The following is a 19,410-nucleotide window of genomic DNA, read 5'->3' as shown; positions in this document are numbered from 1 at the left end:
GTACCTCATCCAGTTTATCAAGTATAAGTATCGACGCACTCAGGCTTTTACCTGCTCCTTCTCCAAAACTGATTGAGACGAAGGCGTTGAGCTCTCGACCGGCGTGCTAGTAGCTGTTTTCTCCCTGGTGAATCCTTGGTATACTTGGACCATCTGCTGAACGCCTCCATCGACAATAGGGTACACAATCGCGACTAACATTGTGCCCCAAAGCCAGATGATAGCAACCACTACCCAGGCCACGAAGAACTAAGACGATCAGCCTCTCGTTTTGACGGGTTTGACCGGATACTCACCGTTTTACCAAAGACATATTTGGCCCCGTACATGGGAAGTGGCCACAGAACCCAATGGCCCAAGAACGTGGCTATCGACCAGAACGCGGCGATGCGGCCCCATCGTTTCAATTCTTTCGCGCTGAATGATGGAGCATTTTGCCTGTGGCTGTGCACTGTTGTGAGGTCACCTTCGAGTTCCTCCAGAGCCAGTTTCTCCTTCTTGAACTCCGCCCAATCGTAATTCTGTGGTCGCAGGAGGGTGAGGATGACCGAGTAAATGATGGGTGAAAAGGCAGAGGCAACTGTGCCGTAGACGCAGGGCAGGATCTGGCCCGTTGTGGATACTGTAACGGCTCCATAAAAGTGCTTGGCCGTCCCCAGCCAGACCCCCAGACCGGTTGCCAGACCAAGCACCGGGGCAAGGATTGCCGCTACTTTGTTCTGCTGGCGCCACAGGATGGTAAACGCCATTGGAAAGATGCCAGGACAGGTGACCACGCCTTTGCGGTTAGTTACGGACCTAGGAGTCGGAAAGAAAATACTTACCGAGCATATACAGAGTCCATCCCAGATCTATGCCGACGTAGTGCAGCATGGTACTGAAGCCGGCGGAAAAGGCCGCGAAGAAGATGACTCCAAAGTGACTGGCACGGATGATGTCGCGATCGGAGGCCTTTCGGTTGAAATACTCGCGATAGACATCAAAGCTCAGGATCGAGCTGACGGCAATGACTTGCGCCGACAGCGTCGACGTTACAGCCATGAAGGTGATGAGAAGGATGGCCGCCGCGCCTCCTTTCCCTGCAACCGCCATCGCCGCATAAGGCAGGACGAGTCCGTTGCTGACCTCGGCCGATGTCATGCGCTGGTACTGGTCAGTTCTGTTCTTGTTATGCTGGAGGCTACGTACGCGTGGGTATGTTGGGAAGATGGGCTGATTCTCTAGACCAAGTGCGACAGAACTCATGATGGTCCCTAGAGCCCATGGAATGGCGAAGTATGCAATGCCTCCGATGGTATATCCGGGCACCACTGCCGAAGGAGCCGCCGAGAATGCTTTGATGAAGAAGCTCGTGTCCATCTAATGAGTTAGCAAGGAGCATCTCATTGGTCGCAGCACTTACAATGACCAAGCCGAAATTCGAGCAGATGTGCAGAATGCCGAACAGGATGCCCTAATATCGTCAGAAGCTACTGTTGATCACGTTTATGAGATGACGTACGCCTTTAGAGGTCATCGTCAGGTAAGTGGCAGCATGATTTCCATCAACTGGATGCCGCTGAGAAGCCGACTTGACGAGCTCGTACAGGTTGCCGATGGAGCCAACTTCGTCGACCGTAAACGCTTTGATTGAAAAATAACACGCGATGATGAGGATAACGGCAGTGTGAAAATAGTCGGTCAAGAACCTGCATCTCCATATCAGATGCCATTCTTGTATGCTTAAGTCAGCTGCTTACGTTGCTTTAATGCCACCAACAAAGGTATAGACCGTCACGCCAACAGGCAAGAGAAACGTCGCTGCCACAATATGGACTCCAGTTCTACTCAAGTCAGACCACACTCGTCACCAGTTGGGTGACTTACAGGGCTGCAATGACCGCCGCTGCACCTAATAGCATATTGGCACAAGCGAAGATGTTGTTGATCAAACAAAGTGTCATGAAGACAACATGAGCGATTCGCCCTGTTTTATCAGCTTTTCGTTATTGATTCTCCACGGAGAGTCTTACCATATCGTATCCGAACAACTTCTAGAGATGTATGGGCTTCAGGAATCTTCCTTTTGCAGGAGATTCCCAGCAGGGCGAAGAAGACGATCATCGGACTACAGCCAGCAGCGAACCAAAAGGGACCCGATACGCCATAATCATAGCCCACGAACGCAGAGCCCAACATAGCCGTTGACCAAAGCCATGACTATACAGAGAGTTATTATTGGTATGCTGTGCAACACTGGGAGAGCATATCCTACCGATATAACCGCAGACGCGGTCAATCCAGTGCGAACGGTTCGATTTGCCGTCATAAACCTGCAATGAGTTAGTATCTAGTATTCCGCAGTATCGGAGGAGAATACATTTCTGTCTTCTTGTTATCTTCACCTGCGGTTCTCTTGAGGACCTTGGTGATGAGCATCATCACTAGGTCTGTTAGCTATCATCTCAGGGGTAGGGACATCGACATACCAAAAGCAATGATCAATCCCAAAACCACGACTATCACGTAACCCACGACCTGGGGCAGAGGAGGTTGACCCACCACCTGGCCATCTCGAGCTCGATGGCTTGCCATGACTGGTACGAATATAACTGATGTACGAAAAGCGCTATTCCTATGGTGCGTGAATGAATGCGACTTGTTCATTATATATTTCTACTTCTGAATTTAGAGAGATAAGCCTGCCGTTCTACGTMCACTAACATGGCAAGAACCTTTCACTTATAATGAGATGATGAATAGAGATTATGGTGTGCTAGATTACCAGTTAACCATCCTTGATCAGCGCTTCTCCGCGGGTCCTGAATAGAGTCGTGAATCCTGCCCAAGAACCCAGCGATCTGGTCGGCGGTTCACAAGGTCCAGAAGCTTGACAACTTTAGAATTAAGTCAATTTGGCCAATAAGAGGATATACTATATAGGAGGCATATGGTATGGCATGTGGGAATTGCGCGATGAGGATTGTGGTTGACGAAAGGAGATCCTCGCCCAATTATAACACCGGCAAATCACTAAAGGCAACGAGTTGTCAACAACCAAAATCTTAAAATGATCTGATAAAGTCTAATGTGTTTTCTCCTGGGATCTTAACCCGGTTGTTCGTGGTTGTTCCCCTCATCCCACTACAGCACGCCATCGCGGCCCACATTGATGCTATAGAGAATCCAAAAATGGGCCATCAACAAAACATGGTTGGTATGATACGGGGGGGTCTACTCCATACATAAATAATTGCGCTTCCAATTGAATTATCTACGGACATTGCAGCCAGGCTGACTTATTCAGCTCGGTTCTCAGCGTCTTCATCGAGGAATATCCATTGAAAAGGAGAGAACGGCACTGCCGACCTTCCAGCTCTTGCTTCCTACCCTTTACCAGTCATTTGGGTGTCTATCAATCATGACGGTAGCCAGCGATACCTCCGCCACTGACGGACCACGAAAGTCGCTCATCCTCAACGCGTTCGTTGAGATGTGTATGTATCCAACTCTCACTGCACGACTTTTTCTGACGAATCGCAGGCAGCGGTCACCAGTCTCCAGGGCTATGGCGCCACCCAGAAGACGAATCGCACAGATTTAACGACGTAGACCACTGGATCGAGCTTGCACAGCTGTTGGAATCAGCCAAGTTTCATGGTATTTTCATCGCGGACGTCCTAGGCGGTTACGACGTGTACAAAGGACCTCGAAACCTCGCTCCAGCGATTGTTTCTGGAGCGCAATGGCCTGTAAATGAACCGTTGGCCGTGGTGTCGGCAATGGCAGCTGCGACGAGAAATATCGGATTTGGCGTGACAGTGACGACGACATACGAGCAGCCATATCATTTGGCTCGCCGGCTATCGACGGTTGATCATTTGTCCAAGGGACGGTATGTGAGCTCGAATCTGACGCGAAAGCTGCTAACGTGAGTTGCCTAGATTGGGATGGAATGTAAGCATTCTGCCACCGTATAATAATAATCATCCAGCTAATGAAAAACCGTAGGTTGTCACAGGATATCTGGACTCAGCAGCTCGGAACTTAGGCCATGCCCAGCAACCCCAGGTATGTCCAATCTCGACCCGCCAGCTTGGTCTAACAAGATCAGCACGACGACCGATATGCTGTTGCGGAAGAATACGTGAGAGTAACCTACAAAATCTGGGAGTCGTCCTGGCGCGATGATGCTGTCGTCCTCGATCGTGAACGCGGAATCTACACCGATCCCAGCCGGGTCCGACAAATCAACCACGAGGGCAAATACTTCAACGTCCCCGGTCCACATCTGTGCCAGCCGAGTCCGCAGCGAACGCCCGTCATCCTTCAAGCTGGCACCTCCAAGGCAGGAAAGACGTTTGCCGCACAACATGCGGAGGCGATCTTTGTGGCCGGACACAGTCCTGCAGTGGTTGCGAAGAATATCGCAGAGATACGTGCGATGGCGCAGGCAGACTTCGGACGCGATCCCAAGAGCATCAAGTTCCTAGCACTTTTGTGCCCGGTTTTAGGCCGTACAGAGGAAGAGGCACGGGAGAAATTCCAGTACTATCGCAGCCTAGGCTCGATCGATGGCGCACTGGCGCTCTTTGGCGGATGGACGGGAATCAACCTGGACACGTACGGTGATGACGAAGAGCTTCGGCATGTCGAGAGTAATGCAATTCGGTGGGCTGCCCTCCTATCAAACCGGAAATGGTGCTAACCAGCCCTGCAGCTCGGCAGTCGAGGGCTGGTCCAAATCAACACCTGAAGTCGCGAAATGGACCAAGTCAACGGTTGGCCAACATATCACAGTCGGAGGCCTGGGTGCCACGCCAGTGGGAACACCGGCCCAAGTAGCGGATGAGATGGAGCGCTGGGTGAGGGAAGCCGATGTCGACGGTTTCAACCTGGTGAGTTTGCTTACATAGACGATCAATCGCACTGAAATTGACAATAGTCAAGGCCTACGCGATTAAACCAGGATCTTTCAAGGACATTATCAACTTGTTGCTCCCCGAACTTCGCCGACGCGGACTGTTCTGGGAGGATTATGCTGTCGAAAGGGGAACCTATCGGGAGAATCTGTATGGCAAGCCAGGGCAGACAGGTCCCCCGGAGGATCACCCTGCGGCCAGGTACCGCTGGCGCGCGGGGGTAGATGCTGCAGATCATAAGATTCCCGAAAACTAGTAGAATGGGACGTGCAGTGAGTGACATTCTGTTTAGGCCGAGGCTGTACATAGTTCCCTGTTTTCAATCTCACATTTCCGAGCATTATTTCCGCCGTGACGTTAGTCTGAAGATAAATTTTTCATCAGCTCGATGCCTTTACGAACATTCAAGCGGGAAGAATGTCATCATACCACATGCGTTGACCCGCTGAATGCTCCCAATGAGCTATAGTCTCCTTCCTTGAATTCTCTTTCCCTGGAGCTCTAAAGCATAGTAAACATAGTATAGCAACTATTTTCTCCTCGAGACTCGGTTGATTCTATGTGTATCGTTCCACAGACTCTGCTGTAGGCGCAATGAGCGGTTGTATTGATCATCATTGTCAATTCGTGAGGTTGCATCGGAATCCGAGACATCCCAGCGAGATATTGCCATCTTCCAATGAGTGTAAAGAGAAGCAGCACGGGAAGGCTTCCTTTTATCTATTTCCCGTTCCGTACCCTGTCGCGTAAACAATCCTCGCCCGCTAATTGAGGTCTAGTGAGGGGCACAATAAATGAAGGCGGCTTGGCAAGCATTCCACGTCGAATCAATTAGTGATCGATTATTGCTTGACGAATCTTGTTGTTGATACTGGCTGCTTGACCATGCCTTGTGCAGGAAACCATCCATGATCCATATGAAGCAATCTTCTACCATGTCCAGGTCATGTTCGAGAGTCATTGCTTGATTCGAGGACGACGGCAGAAAGTAGATCAAGTCCTTGCAGAATTCCCCGCTTGCGGGCAAGCGAAAATTCCATGCGGGCTAGGATTCTCTCGACGCCGCGTGCACCGTCGTGCCTCTGGAGGCCCATTTTATTGGAGACCGACGACAACGAAGGATAGGGAGGATGATGATGAGGAATACGAAAGTCTGGGTATAAAATGGCCTTCCTTAACCGTTCGACAGGATGTTCATGAAAAGCGGCATCTTCTGACCAGCCTTCTCTGCTCGACTCCTCTGCAGAATGCATCCCAGTGCTCTCCTTGGTCTATTGGCCTTCGCGGCCGCGACCTCGGCCTTTCCTGCACAGCCAACCAGGACCCGCTCACAGCAGTCGATCCAGAACCTCAAGTCTAATATCAAGAATGTGGTCATCCTGGTGATGGAGAATCGCTCCTTGGACAACCTCTTGGGTGGTCAGACGCTCCAGGGCCTAGAGAACCCCGTCAACACGGGGCCCTACTGCAACCCCTATGACCTCAATGATTCTAGTCAAGGCGTTTACTGTGCTGCAGCCAAAGATTTTGACTCAATCTATAATGATCCGGACCACGCCATTTACGGCAACAACATCGAGTTCTATGGCACTTTCAACCCGGACAACACATTGATCGCCAACGGCACGTTGGTTGCCCAAAATCAAGGTTTCGTTCATGAGCAAGTGCGCAAGTATGGCGCCAAGGTGAAGAAGGCCTCTCTGGCAGCTCAGGTCATGAACTACTACACCGAACAGCAGGTCCCGGTACTGACCTCCCTGGTACAAAACTACCTGACGTTCAACCACTGGCACTCGGATATTCCAGGCGTCAGTAGACCATGCCCCTAAGTACCTTGGAAAGATTGATCTGACTCCAGTAGAACACCGACCCCAACCGTCTTGCGCTGGTTTCGGGTACCTCCTACGGCCATGGTCTGAACGACGCTGCGTTTGACAACCATGAGTTCCCCCAGCGGTCCATCTTCCAGCAGTTGACCGAGACCGGTCACTCGTGGATCAACTATGTCGACCCTGCCGGCGGCACCGGACCTGATGCGGGCTATTTCGACTGGACATATTCCACCAACAACCAAGACAAGATCCAGCCCCTGGCCAATTTCTATACCGACGCCACGGCCGGTACTCTGCCTGAATTGGCTTATATCAACCCTTCTTGCTGCGGGGCTGGCACCACCTCCATGCATCCCTCCGGCCTGGTCTCCGACGGAGAGGCTTTCATCAAGGAGGTCTATGATGCTTTGCGCGCCGGTCCTCAGTGGGAGCAGACTCTCTTCATCCTGACCTTTGACGAGAGCGGTGGATTCCACGACCACGTCCCCGCTCCTCTCGCTCCCCGTCCGGACAACCTGACCTTTACCCTCAGCACCCCCAGTGGTGTGGACTACACCTTCCCCTTTGACCGTCTGGGCGGTCGCATCCCGACGCTGCTGATTTCCCCCTGGGTTGCCAAAGCACAGGTCGAGCAGAAGGGTACCAATGCTCAGGGCCAGACCGTGTCGTACTCGGCTGCCTCCATTCTGCGGACACTGGGCTACCTCTGGGACTTTGAGCCTTTCACCCCTCGGGTCGAGTACGCGGCGTCGTTTGAGCACTTGATTGGTTCCACCGCTCGGACCGACACTCCCACTGCTCTCCCTTCTGCGGTGGCTTTCCGGAAGTAGAAATATGTACGCTTGGATTAGGCATTGGATACGTATGATCAAATTGTATGACAGACAGTAGCATCGCTATTTGTTCCGAGAAATATATACGAAGAAAATGCAAGGCTCCTATTCCTTTCTCCGACTTCGGCGATTAGTCAGGCTTCCCCGGAATTGTTTCCCCACAAACATTCTTCAATCTCCGCTTAGGTAACCATTTTGAGACATTGTCCGGTTCTGGACGCCCTTCGGTGGCTGAATTCCCCGACTGCAATTGGTTCTGCCAGACAGGAAGCTTTCTACTTTGTTCAGGGGAGAGTCAAATGGTGACTCCTATTAATTTTACTGCTTTATATCCCCAGGTTGCCAACAAGATGTCCCCAACCAAAACGCGACACTCGAGTCCATAGCGTCTCAACTCATCCTGTTATATAGCACGCATTCCACAGGTAATCAGGCCATGGCAAGTCCCGGCTCGAACTTCCCCAGTAAGAGAGCCGGGGAAGCCGAGATAGCCGTTGTTTCTCCTTCGGCTGGTCCGGCATGTCCGGCATGGTACTGTCAGCCTCATCTAGTTTACCTGAACTACATCATTATCTCCCTGGTTCTCTTTTCTTCGGCCAATGGGTACGATGGATCTCTCATGAATGGCCTGCAAGCCTTGGATCAGTGGAACCTCTTCATGGACTATCCGACCGGCGCCAAACTCGGATGGATCAATTCAATCGTCCTGCTGGGCACGGGCGTAGCATCCCCTATTGCCGCCTGGGTCTCGAACCGGTTCGGACGCAAGCCCGGAATCTACGGGGGTTATATCTTTTTGATTCTCGGCTCGGTACTGCAGACTGCCTCTCCCAACCCGACGGCCTTCTTGCTAGCCCGTCTATCCGTCGGCGTGGCAGCCGCTTTCTTCGGAAACGCGGCTCCGCTTCTGATCAACGAAATAGCGCATCCCAGTCACCGGGGCATCGTGAACTCGCTGTTTATGACCGGATGGTATGTGGGGGGTAGTGTCTCTGGATGGGTTATATTTGCGGTCCGAGGCTATTCCTCCTCGTGGTCATGGCGCCTTCCATCGCTTCTGCAGGCTCTTCTCCCGGCCGTTGCCTTTCCGGGCCTCCTTCTTGCTCCAGAGAGTCCTCGATGGCTCATCTCGCAGGGACGCGAGGACGAGGCGTACGCCATCTTGATGCGGTACCATGCAGCCGGCCGTCGCTCGTCCTTGGTCGATGCCGAATTCCAGGAGATCCGCGCGACAATTCGAGCCGAGCAAGACGCTCACAAGGGCGCCAATTACGTGGAGATGTTCAGTACTCCAGGAAATCGTCATCGACTGATGATCTCCGTCAGTTTGGGTTTCTTTGCTCAATGGGTGGGCAATGGTGTCATCTCATACTATCTCGCTCTTATCCTAGATACAGTTGGGGTAACCAGCGTCAGGGACCAGACGCTCATATTAGCCTGCCTGCAGATGTGGAATCTTCTGTTTGCCATTGTAGGTTCGCTGCTAATTGACCGATTCGGGCGACGCCCATTGTTCCTTTCATCGGCCATAATCATGCTTGTCAGTTATGGTCTCGTCACGGCACTGTCGGGTTCTTTCACGGTGACTCGTCATGCAGCCACAGGGGTTGCTGTCATACCATTCCTCTTCATCTTTTTTGCTGGTTATGGCATTGCTCTGTGAGTTCCCCTCTGGTCGTTTCGTCCCACCTGCTCATTCAATCCTAGAACTCCATTGATCACGGCGTATCCGTGCGAAATTTGGCCTTTTCGTCTTCGATCCCGGGGTCTGGCGGTGACGTGGATGTCCACTGTCTGTGCCTCGTTCTTCAATATTTTCGTCAACCCTATCGCCCTGGACGCCATTGCTTGGAAGTATTACTTGGTCTTTGTCACGGTCCTGCTGCTGTTTGGTGTCACCGCGTATTTTCTGTACCCGGAAACCAAGGGCTACACGCTGGAACAAGTAGCCGTTGTTTTTGACGGGCCGACCAGCCCAGTGGAAGATGTCGAAACGGAACCTAAATCAGTTGATACAGCAGAGGATCCGAAGGGCATCACGTCGACAATACACCAAGAGACTATTTAGTTAGTTTAGGCCATGAATATTGGACGTTTCTGCTCGCATCGCGTATACCAATTGAATAACAATAATAATAAGACAAGCCCAACCGGAATAACAAACGAACATCAGTGCTCACGCCATAGCCCCTCGAATCTGGAGCAGTTGTTCAACGATGACTTCGAAATCCTGGTGAACGCTATACGCATCTCTATCGCGGTACTCGACATAGCAGAAATAATCCTCCTCATCCAGTCTGTAAAAACGTACTAGCGGTCCAATTGCAACGGCTGCAAAAAGACTTGCCCGGGGTTTTCCCTCAAAGAGGCCCGAAGCCTCGAGTAAATCGAGCTGCACCGCGTCTTCCAAGGCCTTCCACATATCCGTGTCGGGCTCAGCAGATCCGATGCAGTAAACCTTGAAGAGTGGTAGGGTCCCAGATCGACCACTCAGATTAGTAACGGCAATCTGGGGAAACCTATCTCGGTCGTCCTCGTTTTTTACTGTGAAGTGCTTACCATCAGTCGATACAAGAGGGAAGATGGGTTTGAGGATCAGATTCCATACCTCTCGAACGTGGTCATGGCTTGACTGTGGGCACAGATCTGCTCCCATGCCCTTACCGTGTACCGGTCCTAGAATTGTTAGCATGTCTCCGAACTTGCGGTATTGCCAAATGAACTTACCATGGTCATTATTGAACTTGTCGTGGAGCAACAGTATTCGTCTGGCGGTTGTAGAAGATGGAATAGTTGGATGTTGGATAGAGAAGCCCAGGAGCAAACAGGGTGGTGCATTTATATACCTTCATGAGCAGTTCTACGCTTGAGACACAGTATCAAAGACACTGAAATGTCTGAGACAATGGAAATAGTGTAAAGAGGATTGTTCAATTCTTGCTAGTGGGTTTCTTTCGTGACTATATTGCATTGTTCCGAGTAGGGCATGTAGCAAAGGAAGACAAAGAGAAGCGCGACACAACATAAGATAATCATATATTTCTAAACAAGAGAATGTTCTCGGAGTCAATAGGCCTTGTTGAGTTATATTATGCCACTGGTTTCAAGAACTTGTCTTTTAATACTGAGTCGACATAATCTACAGCTTGGGATGAACACTAGAAATATATAACCTTCGCGAGTGCAAGAACCAACATACATTTCAAGATCAACACCTGACCACAGAACTGTTGCCATTCCACGTCACTGAGTCGAAATCATCACCACAATCAGAATAATAATAACGATAATGGAGCAGTAAACAGGACCAAAGCCTTTCACGGCGACATCATTTAATAAGTTTCCTCCTTGACGCAAACAGTTGAGATACCATGTGGCACAAAGCACACCGGGTCAATCTTGGCACGAATCTTCAACAAGCCTTCGAGAATGGCATCGTAATCGTGGTGGATATCCCACGCACCCTCCTCCTCATCAAAGCCAAATCCCAGAATTCGCCCTTCTTGATTCAGAGCGACAAGGATGAGATATATATACCGTACTCAGTAGGGAGAAATGTGCTCTCTCATAGTAGCATCAGCACTGCAGAGTGTCTAAGACATCCCAGAAGTCGAGAATGACAGTACCTGTGTTTCAGGCGCTGTTGTTCTTTGAAGTCCAAATGGCATCGTCTATATCGCACATAATTGCACGACATTCGGCGAACTTACAAGGAAATATTGGGAGACTATGTCAGACAGAACTGATCTTATCATATCAGCGGCATGCAAACATACATCAAGGTAACCAGCAGCCAGCTTCCTAGCATGGCTGTCAGTTTAATTGACATGGATCCGCAACAACAGTCAACCCTCATTTTTAGGCTCTACGTATACTCCCCTCGTGAAGATTATTGCTTTAGCTTTGTGTTCTGGCATAGTGGTCATGATTACGGGGGTAATCTCCTATAGCAAGCAAAGATGATAGTATGTGACATTTACTATAATAGATTATAAAAGTGGTATACAATGTGGTCAAGACTAGCGAGATCTAGCACCCTAGGAGGTGGTAATTCTAAGAACAAAGTACCTTTATCTCTGACCGAACTGTATCCGCCAGAGCAGTCCTGTCAACTTGATGGATATGCTACCTCTACACTCAGAAAGCCTTGAGAAGTTTCTTGTCGGTATAGAGCCACCTCGATAGCAGAACAATCGCGGACCCCGCGAGGCACATGACCCCGCCAAAAATCTTCACGTCCAGCCAGCCGTTGGCCGAATTCTGAAGAATGGCTCCACCGATGGGCGCCATGGTGAGGGCGGGGATCGAGATGGCGAGGAAGACTACGCCCAGCCGATAGYYYWTYWMYGRYRSSGSSRMCACCGAGATGGGAAGCGCTCCAGAAAGCCCGACAAAGGCTCCGGACGCGAAGCCGAACATGATGGCGAAGCCGATTGCGATGGACGGGTGCTTGGCAGGGATCCAGACGGCGAACTCGGAGATTCCGGAAACAGCACAGGCGATAATGAACATATTCCATCTTCCGATTCGATCGGCGCCATAACCGGCGACCAGACGGCCGAAGAGACTTGGATGACCGTCAGCTTCCCGCGACATTCTACCGGGGGTGGAGAGTCAACCTTGCGGCATTGAAGATGGACACMAAGTATTGAGCCATCTCCTCCGACATGTGCGCCTCCTGAAACCCCTGCACAGCCAGATAGTCGATGGGGATGAATATGCCAAAGGTCAGAACGAACATGCCCAGCAGCAGCAGGACAAACGGGAGCTCCGCGAAGGGTGCAGCGAAACGGCCGGCGGGCATCTTCTTGGGCACAGGCTTGGTTCTCGGGCGGACAGTGAGGATTGCAACTATCTGCAGACCGAGGATGAGAAAGGCCGCCGTCCTCATGGCCCAGGGATACCCGGTGCTCTGGATCATGCGACTGATCATGATGGGGAAGATGACGCCGCCGACTGATGAGCCTGTCACCATGATGCCCATCGCTGCTCCGCGCTTCTTGGAAAACCAGGTTGAGAGGCAGGCAAGCGCTTCCTTGGCAGTCAGCATGGAAGACTCATCAAGGAAAGGGGCTAAACTTGCCAGGCGTGTATAAACATGCAACACCGATGGCACTGCACACCCCCTGTGACAGGATGAACTGATAGTATGTCTTCGCCAACGACGCCATCATCAGCCCAAAGACATGAAGGAGCGTCCCGCCAATGATGAGCGGCCTCGGTCCGTAGTTGTCGAATATTATGCCGACGACAGGCCCCAAGGCGAACAGGAAGAACAGCTGGAGCGACGGAATCCAGGCAATCGTGCTACTGGAGTAGGATTTCAGAGGCCCCGCCTCGTAATACTGCTGGAAGCTGCCTACGCCTGTGAATGAGCATTGCTGTTAGTCCGTCGTTGCTAGGAAAACATTGAGAAGAGGGAAATACGTACTGTTGATCCAGCCCGGGCTGGAGAAGGAGCAACACCACGCTCCCAGGACAACCAACCAAGCAGCAACGCCACCATCCGGGGGGCTATCGTCTACCAATTTTGTGGTATGACTGGCATCGTCTGGCTTGTCACCGGGAATTGACTGTCTGGCGTCTTCAGGGTCAGTCATTAGGTCGTGCATAGAAGTGGTATTCTCCGTGGTTTTCGTGCTAGCCATGGTTAGACTCAACTACAAAACGATCAATCAACTAATCACGTACCAGAAGCACTAAATCATTACAACTCTGGAAACCGATTCTTATACATGTAGATCTTGAAGGCGGCGGATATAATGGCGGACTTGCGGAGGGTCAAGCAATGTATGATTGGTGCTTTGCAGCGGACAACATTAATAATGGTCCCCGTCGGAGGGAAGACATAATACTGAACAAGGATCTCCCTCTCTTTCTCTCTCTTATTCTCCTTTCCATCTTTCCGCACGATGGGTCCCCCTGACGGATCTACAGTCCTCCGCCCTCATCCAGGCCGCCGACGCGACAAGCGGCAGCTTTCTTGCAATTCATGCCGGCGGCGAAAGTGCGTTTCCCGACCTCCACAATAGATAGACCTGACAGTGAGTAGGCGAAAGTGTGACCGTCAAAAGCCTTGTTCTTATTGCATTGTAAGTCGCACGTCTATGGAATGATAAAGGATGGTGCAGCTTACAACATCATACGATGTCGATCAGAAACACCACCTCGAGCAGACATGTACTTACGCTGACTTGCGAGAGCCGTCCTCTCCGTGCGGACAACTACACCTTAAAGATAGCAGCGCATCTGTCAGCGGGCTAGGCGGGTTGGCAACGCCGAGCAGCTCGGCTTCTGTTCCATCACCAGAGCGTGCTGATTTGAAATTAACGAAGTCTGGAACTGGCTTTAAAGATTCGACTCACTGGACGTCCGTTCTGAGCGACGTGACAGCGGCAAAGGAAGGCGCCATCCCATCGGAGACAGCATTCGACGATGGTTCATCACCGCTCGAGCAGAATGTCCTCCTCTTCGAGGGGTGCAAACACGCCACGGACCAAGAACTCCTCGATGCGATGCCGCCGAGGAGAGAATCCGACGCCTTGGTTGCGCTCTACTTTCGTGCTCAGGAATACCGATGTAGGTATGCAAAGGACGTGAGATACACATGGCTGCTGACGCTCGATCTAAGTATCTGTGCTACACCCGACCGAGTTCTTGAAGAGAGTAAGTTTTCACACGTACCACTGGTAGAAATCTAATTACCAACTCGTCGGTCAAGTATAACGCATTCTGGGAAAATCCCAGTGCTACATCTGTCTCCTGGCTCGGCCTCTTGTACAGCATCTACTGCCTCACCAGCCAAGTCCAGAGCCTCTCGACGGCCCAGGACAACGCATCGTCCGTCTGGTCAGCTACAGCCTTGTATAAGATACTGGGCTACCGAGAAAAGGTCGTCCAGTGCCTCGTCCGAGCCCAGTTCGCCAAGGGCGGTCCTGACATTATGGAAACCCTGGTCCACTACCTCTTGATTGAGAGCTACCTGAACAGGGACTCTAATGTTGGAATTTGGCTCTTAATGGGCAACATTGTCCAAATAGGTACGTCTGCATGCTCGTCTGTGCCATCACTGAGGAAGCTGCTTAAGCTTGGACAGCGATCCGCATGGGCTACCATCGAGACCCGCAGCACTTCAAGTCCCTATCCCCCTACCAGGGCGAGATGAGGCGCCGGATGTGGGCCATGATCTACTCGCTCGACATCGGCTTCTCCACGCAGATGGGCCTTCCGAGCAGCATCAAGCACTCGCTCAGCGACACCATGCCGCCTCGAAACCTTCAGGACCGCGACTTTGATGGCAGCTCGACTGACCTGCCGCCCGAGAGGCCGATCGACGAACTGACCTCCAGTACCGTCATCCTCGCCAAGCTTCACGTCGCCACCAGCATCGGTGATGTATCAGACCTGGTCTGCAGTCCTCAGCCGATCTCATATGAGAACCTGGTCGCGGCGAATGCAAAACTAGACTTGACGTATGCGACCATTCCCGGTCCTTGCAAGTTCAGACGCATGTCCGAATCTCTGTTAGACCCTCCAAGCGTCATATTCCAGGTCAGTGCGTGGCTTACCTCGGGCCCACACCTAGATCAAATCATCTACACTACTGAACCCTCAGCTATATACACAGCCCTAGCAGTGGAGAGTAGACGGAATTGCTAACATGCCCTTCCTCAACAGCGGATAAACTTTTACATGCATTACCAAAGAGCCCGGATCCTCGTCAATTGGAAGTTTCTCAGTACCTCGAAGGATACGCAAGCCAGCAATCAGTGCTGGGGTATTGTGATAGAGGCGGCCTTGGAGATCCTGCGGCTGCAGCACCGCATGGCGGAGGAGTCTGACGTCCTGGACGCGTCCCGCCCTACTGGTATGGTCGACTCGTGCTTCATAAACAATGGGTACTTTTTAGCCGCAAGTATCTTGTGCTTTCTCGTACAGCATCGTCAAGACAGGCTGTCGGCCCAAGATCTGTCGGAAGTGCGAAGCCTGCTTGAAAAGAGCCTAGCCATCTGGAGCCGCACCAACCACTTGTCAAGCGAAGCAAGCAAAGTAGTCATGGCTCTGAGGGTAGTACTCGGACAACCTGAGGAGCCCAACACACATTCTACAACCGAAACAACGGCGTCGCCTCAAGCGGGCGCGGGTGAGATGGCGTTTTCTAGTTGCACCTCTTTCTTTGATGACCTGCCTTTGATGATGACCGACGTCGACCCTGCCGCGTTTCCCACACTGCCCTTGATTCCCATGATAGACAACTGGCTGCAGGTAGATAGGGGCATTTAGAGTTCAGCCCAACCCGAAAACTCGAGGTTCTCCGACGATGACGACCTCGTGAGCGGTGGCTACAAGCTGAGTAGCAATTGGAGGTGTAATTATTCGAGTGCAGATGCCATCAGCGCCAAGGTTTTGATAGAATAATCGCAAGTAGAATCTATTGGGAGATTATTAAGGGTGTGTCATGAAACAAAGGGTAAAGGGGCCGAGATTCAAGGGCGGCGACAATCCACCCCGGTCGGTAATACTACTCTTCAGGCACCTAGGTCTTACTGCACCCTGCGATCGTCCCTTGTAATGAATAATTTGACAGTTCAAATGCCGGAAGACCAATAACCCAATCTGGAAGCCGGAGAGACCAAGCTCCTATACCGGCGTTTCATGTATATCGGGCCGATGTAACGCAATTGCCGCTTCGGTAGAGAATCTGAAACAACACGATTAATAACGAGTCAGGGACACGGCAAGTGTACCCCGGATAACATGGCACGGTCACGTTCAGAGCTATCGTGAGGCAATCATGGTCGTAGCTTCATTTTCACTATAAAAATACCAGTACTTCCCTACTTGAGATCACTTCCTTCCAACAATAACCACGCTCTTCACTCCTGCTTTTCTCCCAAGATTTCTGCTCATTCACCATGTTGCGCCCCGTGGCATTCCTAGCATTGAGTGCTATTGCTCAAGCACACACAGTTGCTTGGGTCAAAGGCATGTACTGCCTGGGAGGCCCCGACCCTTCGACAGACAACGCAAACACAAACACAGCCGTGAATCCCCTGTACAATCTCAAGAAGGAGGACTGGTGGTTCCAACACGAACGCGGTTGTGATGCAGCACCTCCGGCAGCTGGCGACATCCTCGAACTCCCAGCTGGCGGAAAGTTCACTGTGGAACTTGCACACAACCGCGCGCAGACTACGCTTTCATACGGTGGAAAGTATACCTCCGAATGGCCGGACGGGAAACAACACCCCGAAAACTGGGCCGGTCCTGGAAACCCGCCCGACTGTATCCAAGAAGATGGTGCCCTGCATACCAACAACCAATCTATGGCTGCTGGCACTGCGTTTGCCATCAGCTATCAGTCTGAACTCTCTGCAGTAACCATGGAGAACTTGGCCGTGTTTACGGTTTTGGAGCAGTAAGTTAGGGTCTATACACTACAGCTGCTGGGGTTGCTAATCCGTGTACAGCACCCCGTGGAAGCGGATTGCTACCTATGAAGTGCCCAAGGATCTTCCTGCTTGTCCTCCTGGTGGATGCACCTGTGCTTGGCTCTGGGTATGTGTATGAAGATTCCGCCAGGCTTTACATAACTGACACCAAATAGGTCCCGAACGGTTGTGGACAGCCCAACATGTAAGTATCCATAATCCAGGTCCAGTCCTTTAACTGACGAGAACCAGGTACATGGCTGGGTATAAATGCAACGTTACTGGATCCACCTCCTCTAAGAAGGTCGCCCCCGCTCAAGTCCCTGTTTATTGTGCGGATGATGCCACCAAGTGCGTCAAGGGTGCTAAGCAAATGATTGCCTTCAACCGTGAGTCAGCCCTTCTCTCGGACGCTATGCGCAGAAGTAACTTGAAGCCGTAGAACAAACTGGGAACAATGTTAAAGTCCCCAACGGCAAGACACCGATGTATAACACTGCGTGGGGTTGGAAAAATGGTATGTCTTCCTCTACTACCATGTTACATGAGAACTTTGCTAATACTAAATGACCCGCAAGGTGCCCAAAATGATATTTTCGTTTGAATAAGGCCTGGGTTCGGGCAGAATGCAAGTAACGGAGCAGATGGGATGCAGATTCGAGAGGACACAGAGGGGAAAATGTACTATACGCATGCAGGGGATGAGTGCTACTGCTTTTCTTACGAGTGCCCGGTCTCGTTGGGCTCTTGTGTAAAGCAGAGTTAGCCAGACTCCGACAACTGACCACGAATTTAATCAATTTTTGTGGAGTGATAATAATTAAATTCGGTGAATAAAGATCACTCATGCACTGAAGATTGTAGCTCGAGTTAGGCCCATCTTCTCCATCACGTAGTTCAGGTTGCCTTCTGAGGCCCGAGTCTGGGGGTGATCAGGACCCAGAGTCCTCTGATTCCATGCATACGCCGATTGCAATAGAGGCACAGCATCAGAAAAGCGCCCCGCTCTGGCGTATGCCGCGGCCAGATTATTCATCACCGGCACCGTGTCCGAACTATTCTCACCAAAGGCCCGCCGCGAAAGCTCCAAGGCCTGCTCCAGTAGAGCCAATGCTTTGGCTTGGCCGTCTGCCGTATCTAACCTCTGGTATGTTGTTGCCAGGTTAGCCGAGCATCGAATGGTGGTTGCGTGGGTTTCCCCCAGATTGGCCTTGGAGAGTTCGAGGGCTTCAACCTGATAATGAAGGGCTCTATCGAGCTGGCCGAGCTCGCGGTAATCCACCCCGAGCAGATCCATTGTGATGATAGTCTCGAAATGCTCCTTGCCAAGAGTGCGGGTCCGCAGCTCCAGGGCTTTTTTATGCAGCCTGGCAGCGTCTTGCAGGCGTCCATGTCGGTGGAAACTGTTAGCCAAGTTGTTCATGCTGGTCTGGGTCTCTCTCGAGCCTTCCCCATTGATTTTGAGAAATGTCTCTAATGCCCGTTCTTCCAGATCCAGTGCCTCTTCGAATCGGCCGAGACCTTTCAGGTCCAGCGCGAGGTTGTTCAGCGATTTGGCCGTTTCGATGTCATCAGGCCCGGAGACTTGCAGTCGAACGGCGTACACTTGCTGATCCATCCGCTCTGCCTCCTGATACTCACCAAGGTGGCGCAGGGTGTACGCCAGATTGGTCTTCATAAAAAGCGTCTCCTCGTGATCGAGACCTTGAGATTCCTCAAGCAGTTGGACAACATGGCTCTGTTTGTCTCGAGCTTCCTGCCACTTATTCCCGTCCATCAACCTGCTGCACTCTTCCATCAAGCCGTGTACTGGCGACTTTGCCTTCTTGCTCTTGAATCTGAAAGATCTCATCGTTGCGTATTATGTGACTTTGGTACCTGCGCTCTGCAATCTTTCAGATGTATAATGTATTTCTCCAAAAGGACACACATTGTCTACTTTTGAATGGAGATCCGAGAGGATAGGGGTATTTATTAGACAAAAGACAACTTTCCCTAAAGTTTGGTCAGTGCTCGTATCAATGCTTGGCAGAGTTTCATTCCCACACCATCACAGTCAAATGATAGGATTGTGCCTCGTATTATTAGTCTCTTGGCAGAGGCCTCTCCATTCCTTCTTGAAGATGTGGATCCTGGGTGGCTCACGGATCAGGCAGCTCGTAAACAGGCGAGCCTGGGCTATTACGTGGCTGCCTAAGCTTATTAGTGAGGTGGAGCCCTAATGACCTGAGCGTTCGAAATTCTGGATTTTTCCTACGCCCAAGTCCTGTCAACATGTGAGTTTCGAGCATCTACCATCAGTCCGCTGCTTAGGTGATTTGAGTGTGGGATTTGTCGATAATATTTGGTCAAACAGCAAGGAGACACCCCTAGAAAACAAGTGGGAAACTGAAAGACTCAAAGAGTATATATA

General features: G+C 51.3%; 9 protein-coding genes across 9 annotated transcripts; 5 read left to right on the top strand and 4 right to left on the bottom strand.

Moving 5' to 3' along the window:
- Positions 1-39: 39 nt before the first annotated feature.
- On the bottom strand, positions 40-2,574 carry Asppvi_002094 (sodium:solute symporter family protein; the record flags this gene model as incomplete). The annotated part of the gene is made up of 12 exons (XM_043298087.1): positions 40-249; positions 297-778; positions 825-1,143; positions 1,189-1,359; positions 1,403-1,453; positions 1,502-1,688; positions 1,740-1,823; positions 1,867-1,966; positions 2,013-2,199; positions 2,255-2,312; positions 2,360-2,423; positions 2,469-2,574. 12 exons carry the CDS (start codon positions 2,572-2,574, stop codon positions 40-42), a joined length of 2,019 nt encoding a protein of 672 aa, XP_043154022.1.
- Positions 2,575-3,400: 826 nt separating this feature from the next.
- Asppvi_002093 (LLM class flavin-dependent oxidoreductase) lies at positions 3,401-5,157 on the top strand (the record flags this gene model as incomplete). Its single annotated transcript, XM_043298086.1, has 7 exons — positions 3,401-3,476; positions 3,523-3,874; positions 3,924-3,936; positions 3,991-4,050; positions 4,094-4,650; positions 4,700-4,877; positions 4,930-5,157. The coding sequence occupies 7 exons, from the start codon at positions 3,401-3,403 to the stop codon at positions 5,155-5,157; spliced, it is 1,464 nt and encodes a 487-aa protein (XP_043154021.1).
- A 991-nt stretch (positions 5,158-6,148) lies between these two features.
- On the top strand, positions 6,149-7,563 carry Asppvi_002092 (phosphoesterase superfamily protein; the record flags this gene model as incomplete). The annotated part of the gene is made up of 2 exons (XM_043298085.1): positions 6,149-6,709; positions 6,763-7,563. The coding sequence occupies 2 exons, from the start codon at positions 6,149-6,151 to the stop codon at positions 7,561-7,563; spliced, it is 1,362 nt and encodes a 453-aa protein (XP_043154020.1).
- Positions 7,564-8,002: 439 nt separating this feature from the next.
- Positions 8,003-9,634, top strand: Asppvi_002091 (uncharacterized protein; the record flags this gene model as incomplete). Its single annotated transcript, XM_043298084.1, has 2 exons — positions 8,003-9,225; positions 9,274-9,634. The coding sequence occupies 2 exons, from the start codon at positions 8,003-8,005 to the stop codon at positions 9,632-9,634; spliced, it is 1,584 nt and encodes a 527-aa protein (XP_043154019.1).
- A 108-nt stretch (positions 9,635-9,742) lies between these two features.
- Positions 9,743-10,258, bottom strand: Asppvi_002090 (uncharacterized protein; the record flags this gene model as incomplete). Its single annotated transcript, XM_043298083.1, has 1 exon — positions 9,743-10,258. One exon carries the CDS (start codon positions 10,256-10,258, stop codon positions 9,743-9,745), a length of 516 nt encoding a protein of 171 aa, XP_043154018.1.
- Positions 10,259-12,163: 1,905 nt separating this feature from the next.
- Asppvi_002089 (uncharacterized protein) lies at positions 12,164-13,214 on the bottom strand (the record flags this gene model as incomplete). Its single annotated transcript, XM_043298082.1, has 3 exons — positions 12,164-12,639; positions 12,665-12,931; positions 12,998-13,214. The coding sequence occupies 3 exons, from the start codon at positions 13,212-13,214 to the stop codon at positions 12,164-12,166; spliced, it is 960 nt and encodes a 319-aa protein (XP_043154017.1).
- Positions 13,215-13,688: 474 nt separating this feature from the next.
- On the top strand, positions 13,689-15,849 carry Asppvi_002088 (fungal specific transcription factor domain-containing protein; the record flags this gene model as incomplete). Its single annotated transcript, XM_043298081.1, has 5 exons — positions 13,689-14,145; positions 14,198-14,232; positions 14,288-14,606; positions 14,663-15,117; positions 15,244-15,849. 5 exons carry the CDS (start codon positions 13,689-13,691, stop codon positions 15,847-15,849), a joined length of 1,872 nt encoding a protein of 623 aa, XP_043154016.1.
- A 632-nt stretch (positions 15,850-16,481) lies between these two features.
- Asppvi_002087 (lignocellulolytic auxiliary activity family 14 protein) lies at positions 16,482-17,601 on the top strand (the record flags this gene model as incomplete). The annotated part of the gene is made up of 6 exons (XM_043298080.1): positions 16,482-16,984; positions 17,037-17,124; positions 17,174-17,202; positions 17,250-17,386; positions 17,440-17,514; positions 17,576-17,601. The coding sequence occupies 6 exons, from the start codon at positions 16,482-16,484 to the stop codon at positions 17,599-17,601; spliced, it is 858 nt and encodes a 285-aa protein (XP_043154015.1).
- A 240-nt stretch (positions 17,602-17,841) lies between these two features.
- On the bottom strand, positions 17,842-18,849 carry Asppvi_002086 (TPR domain protein; the record flags this gene model as incomplete). The annotated part of the gene is made up of 1 exon (XM_043298079.1): positions 17,842-18,849. The coding sequence occupies one exon, from the start codon at positions 18,847-18,849 to the stop codon at positions 17,842-17,844; it is 1,008 nt and encodes a 335-aa protein (XP_043154014.1).
- Positions 18,850-19,410: the final 561 nt, after the last annotated feature.

Source organism: Aspergillus pseudoviridinutans (assembly GCF_018340605.1).
Source record: "Aspergillus pseudoviridinutans IFM 55266 DNA, scaffold_2, whole genome shotgun sequence".
Classification (NCBI taxonomy): Eukaryota; Fungi; Ascomycota; class Eurotiomycetes; order Eurotiales; family Aspergillaceae; genus Aspergillus; species Aspergillus pseudoviridinutans.
The sequence above is the reverse complement of the archived record's forward strand: the minus strand, read 5'-3'. Positions and strand labels throughout refer to the sequence as shown.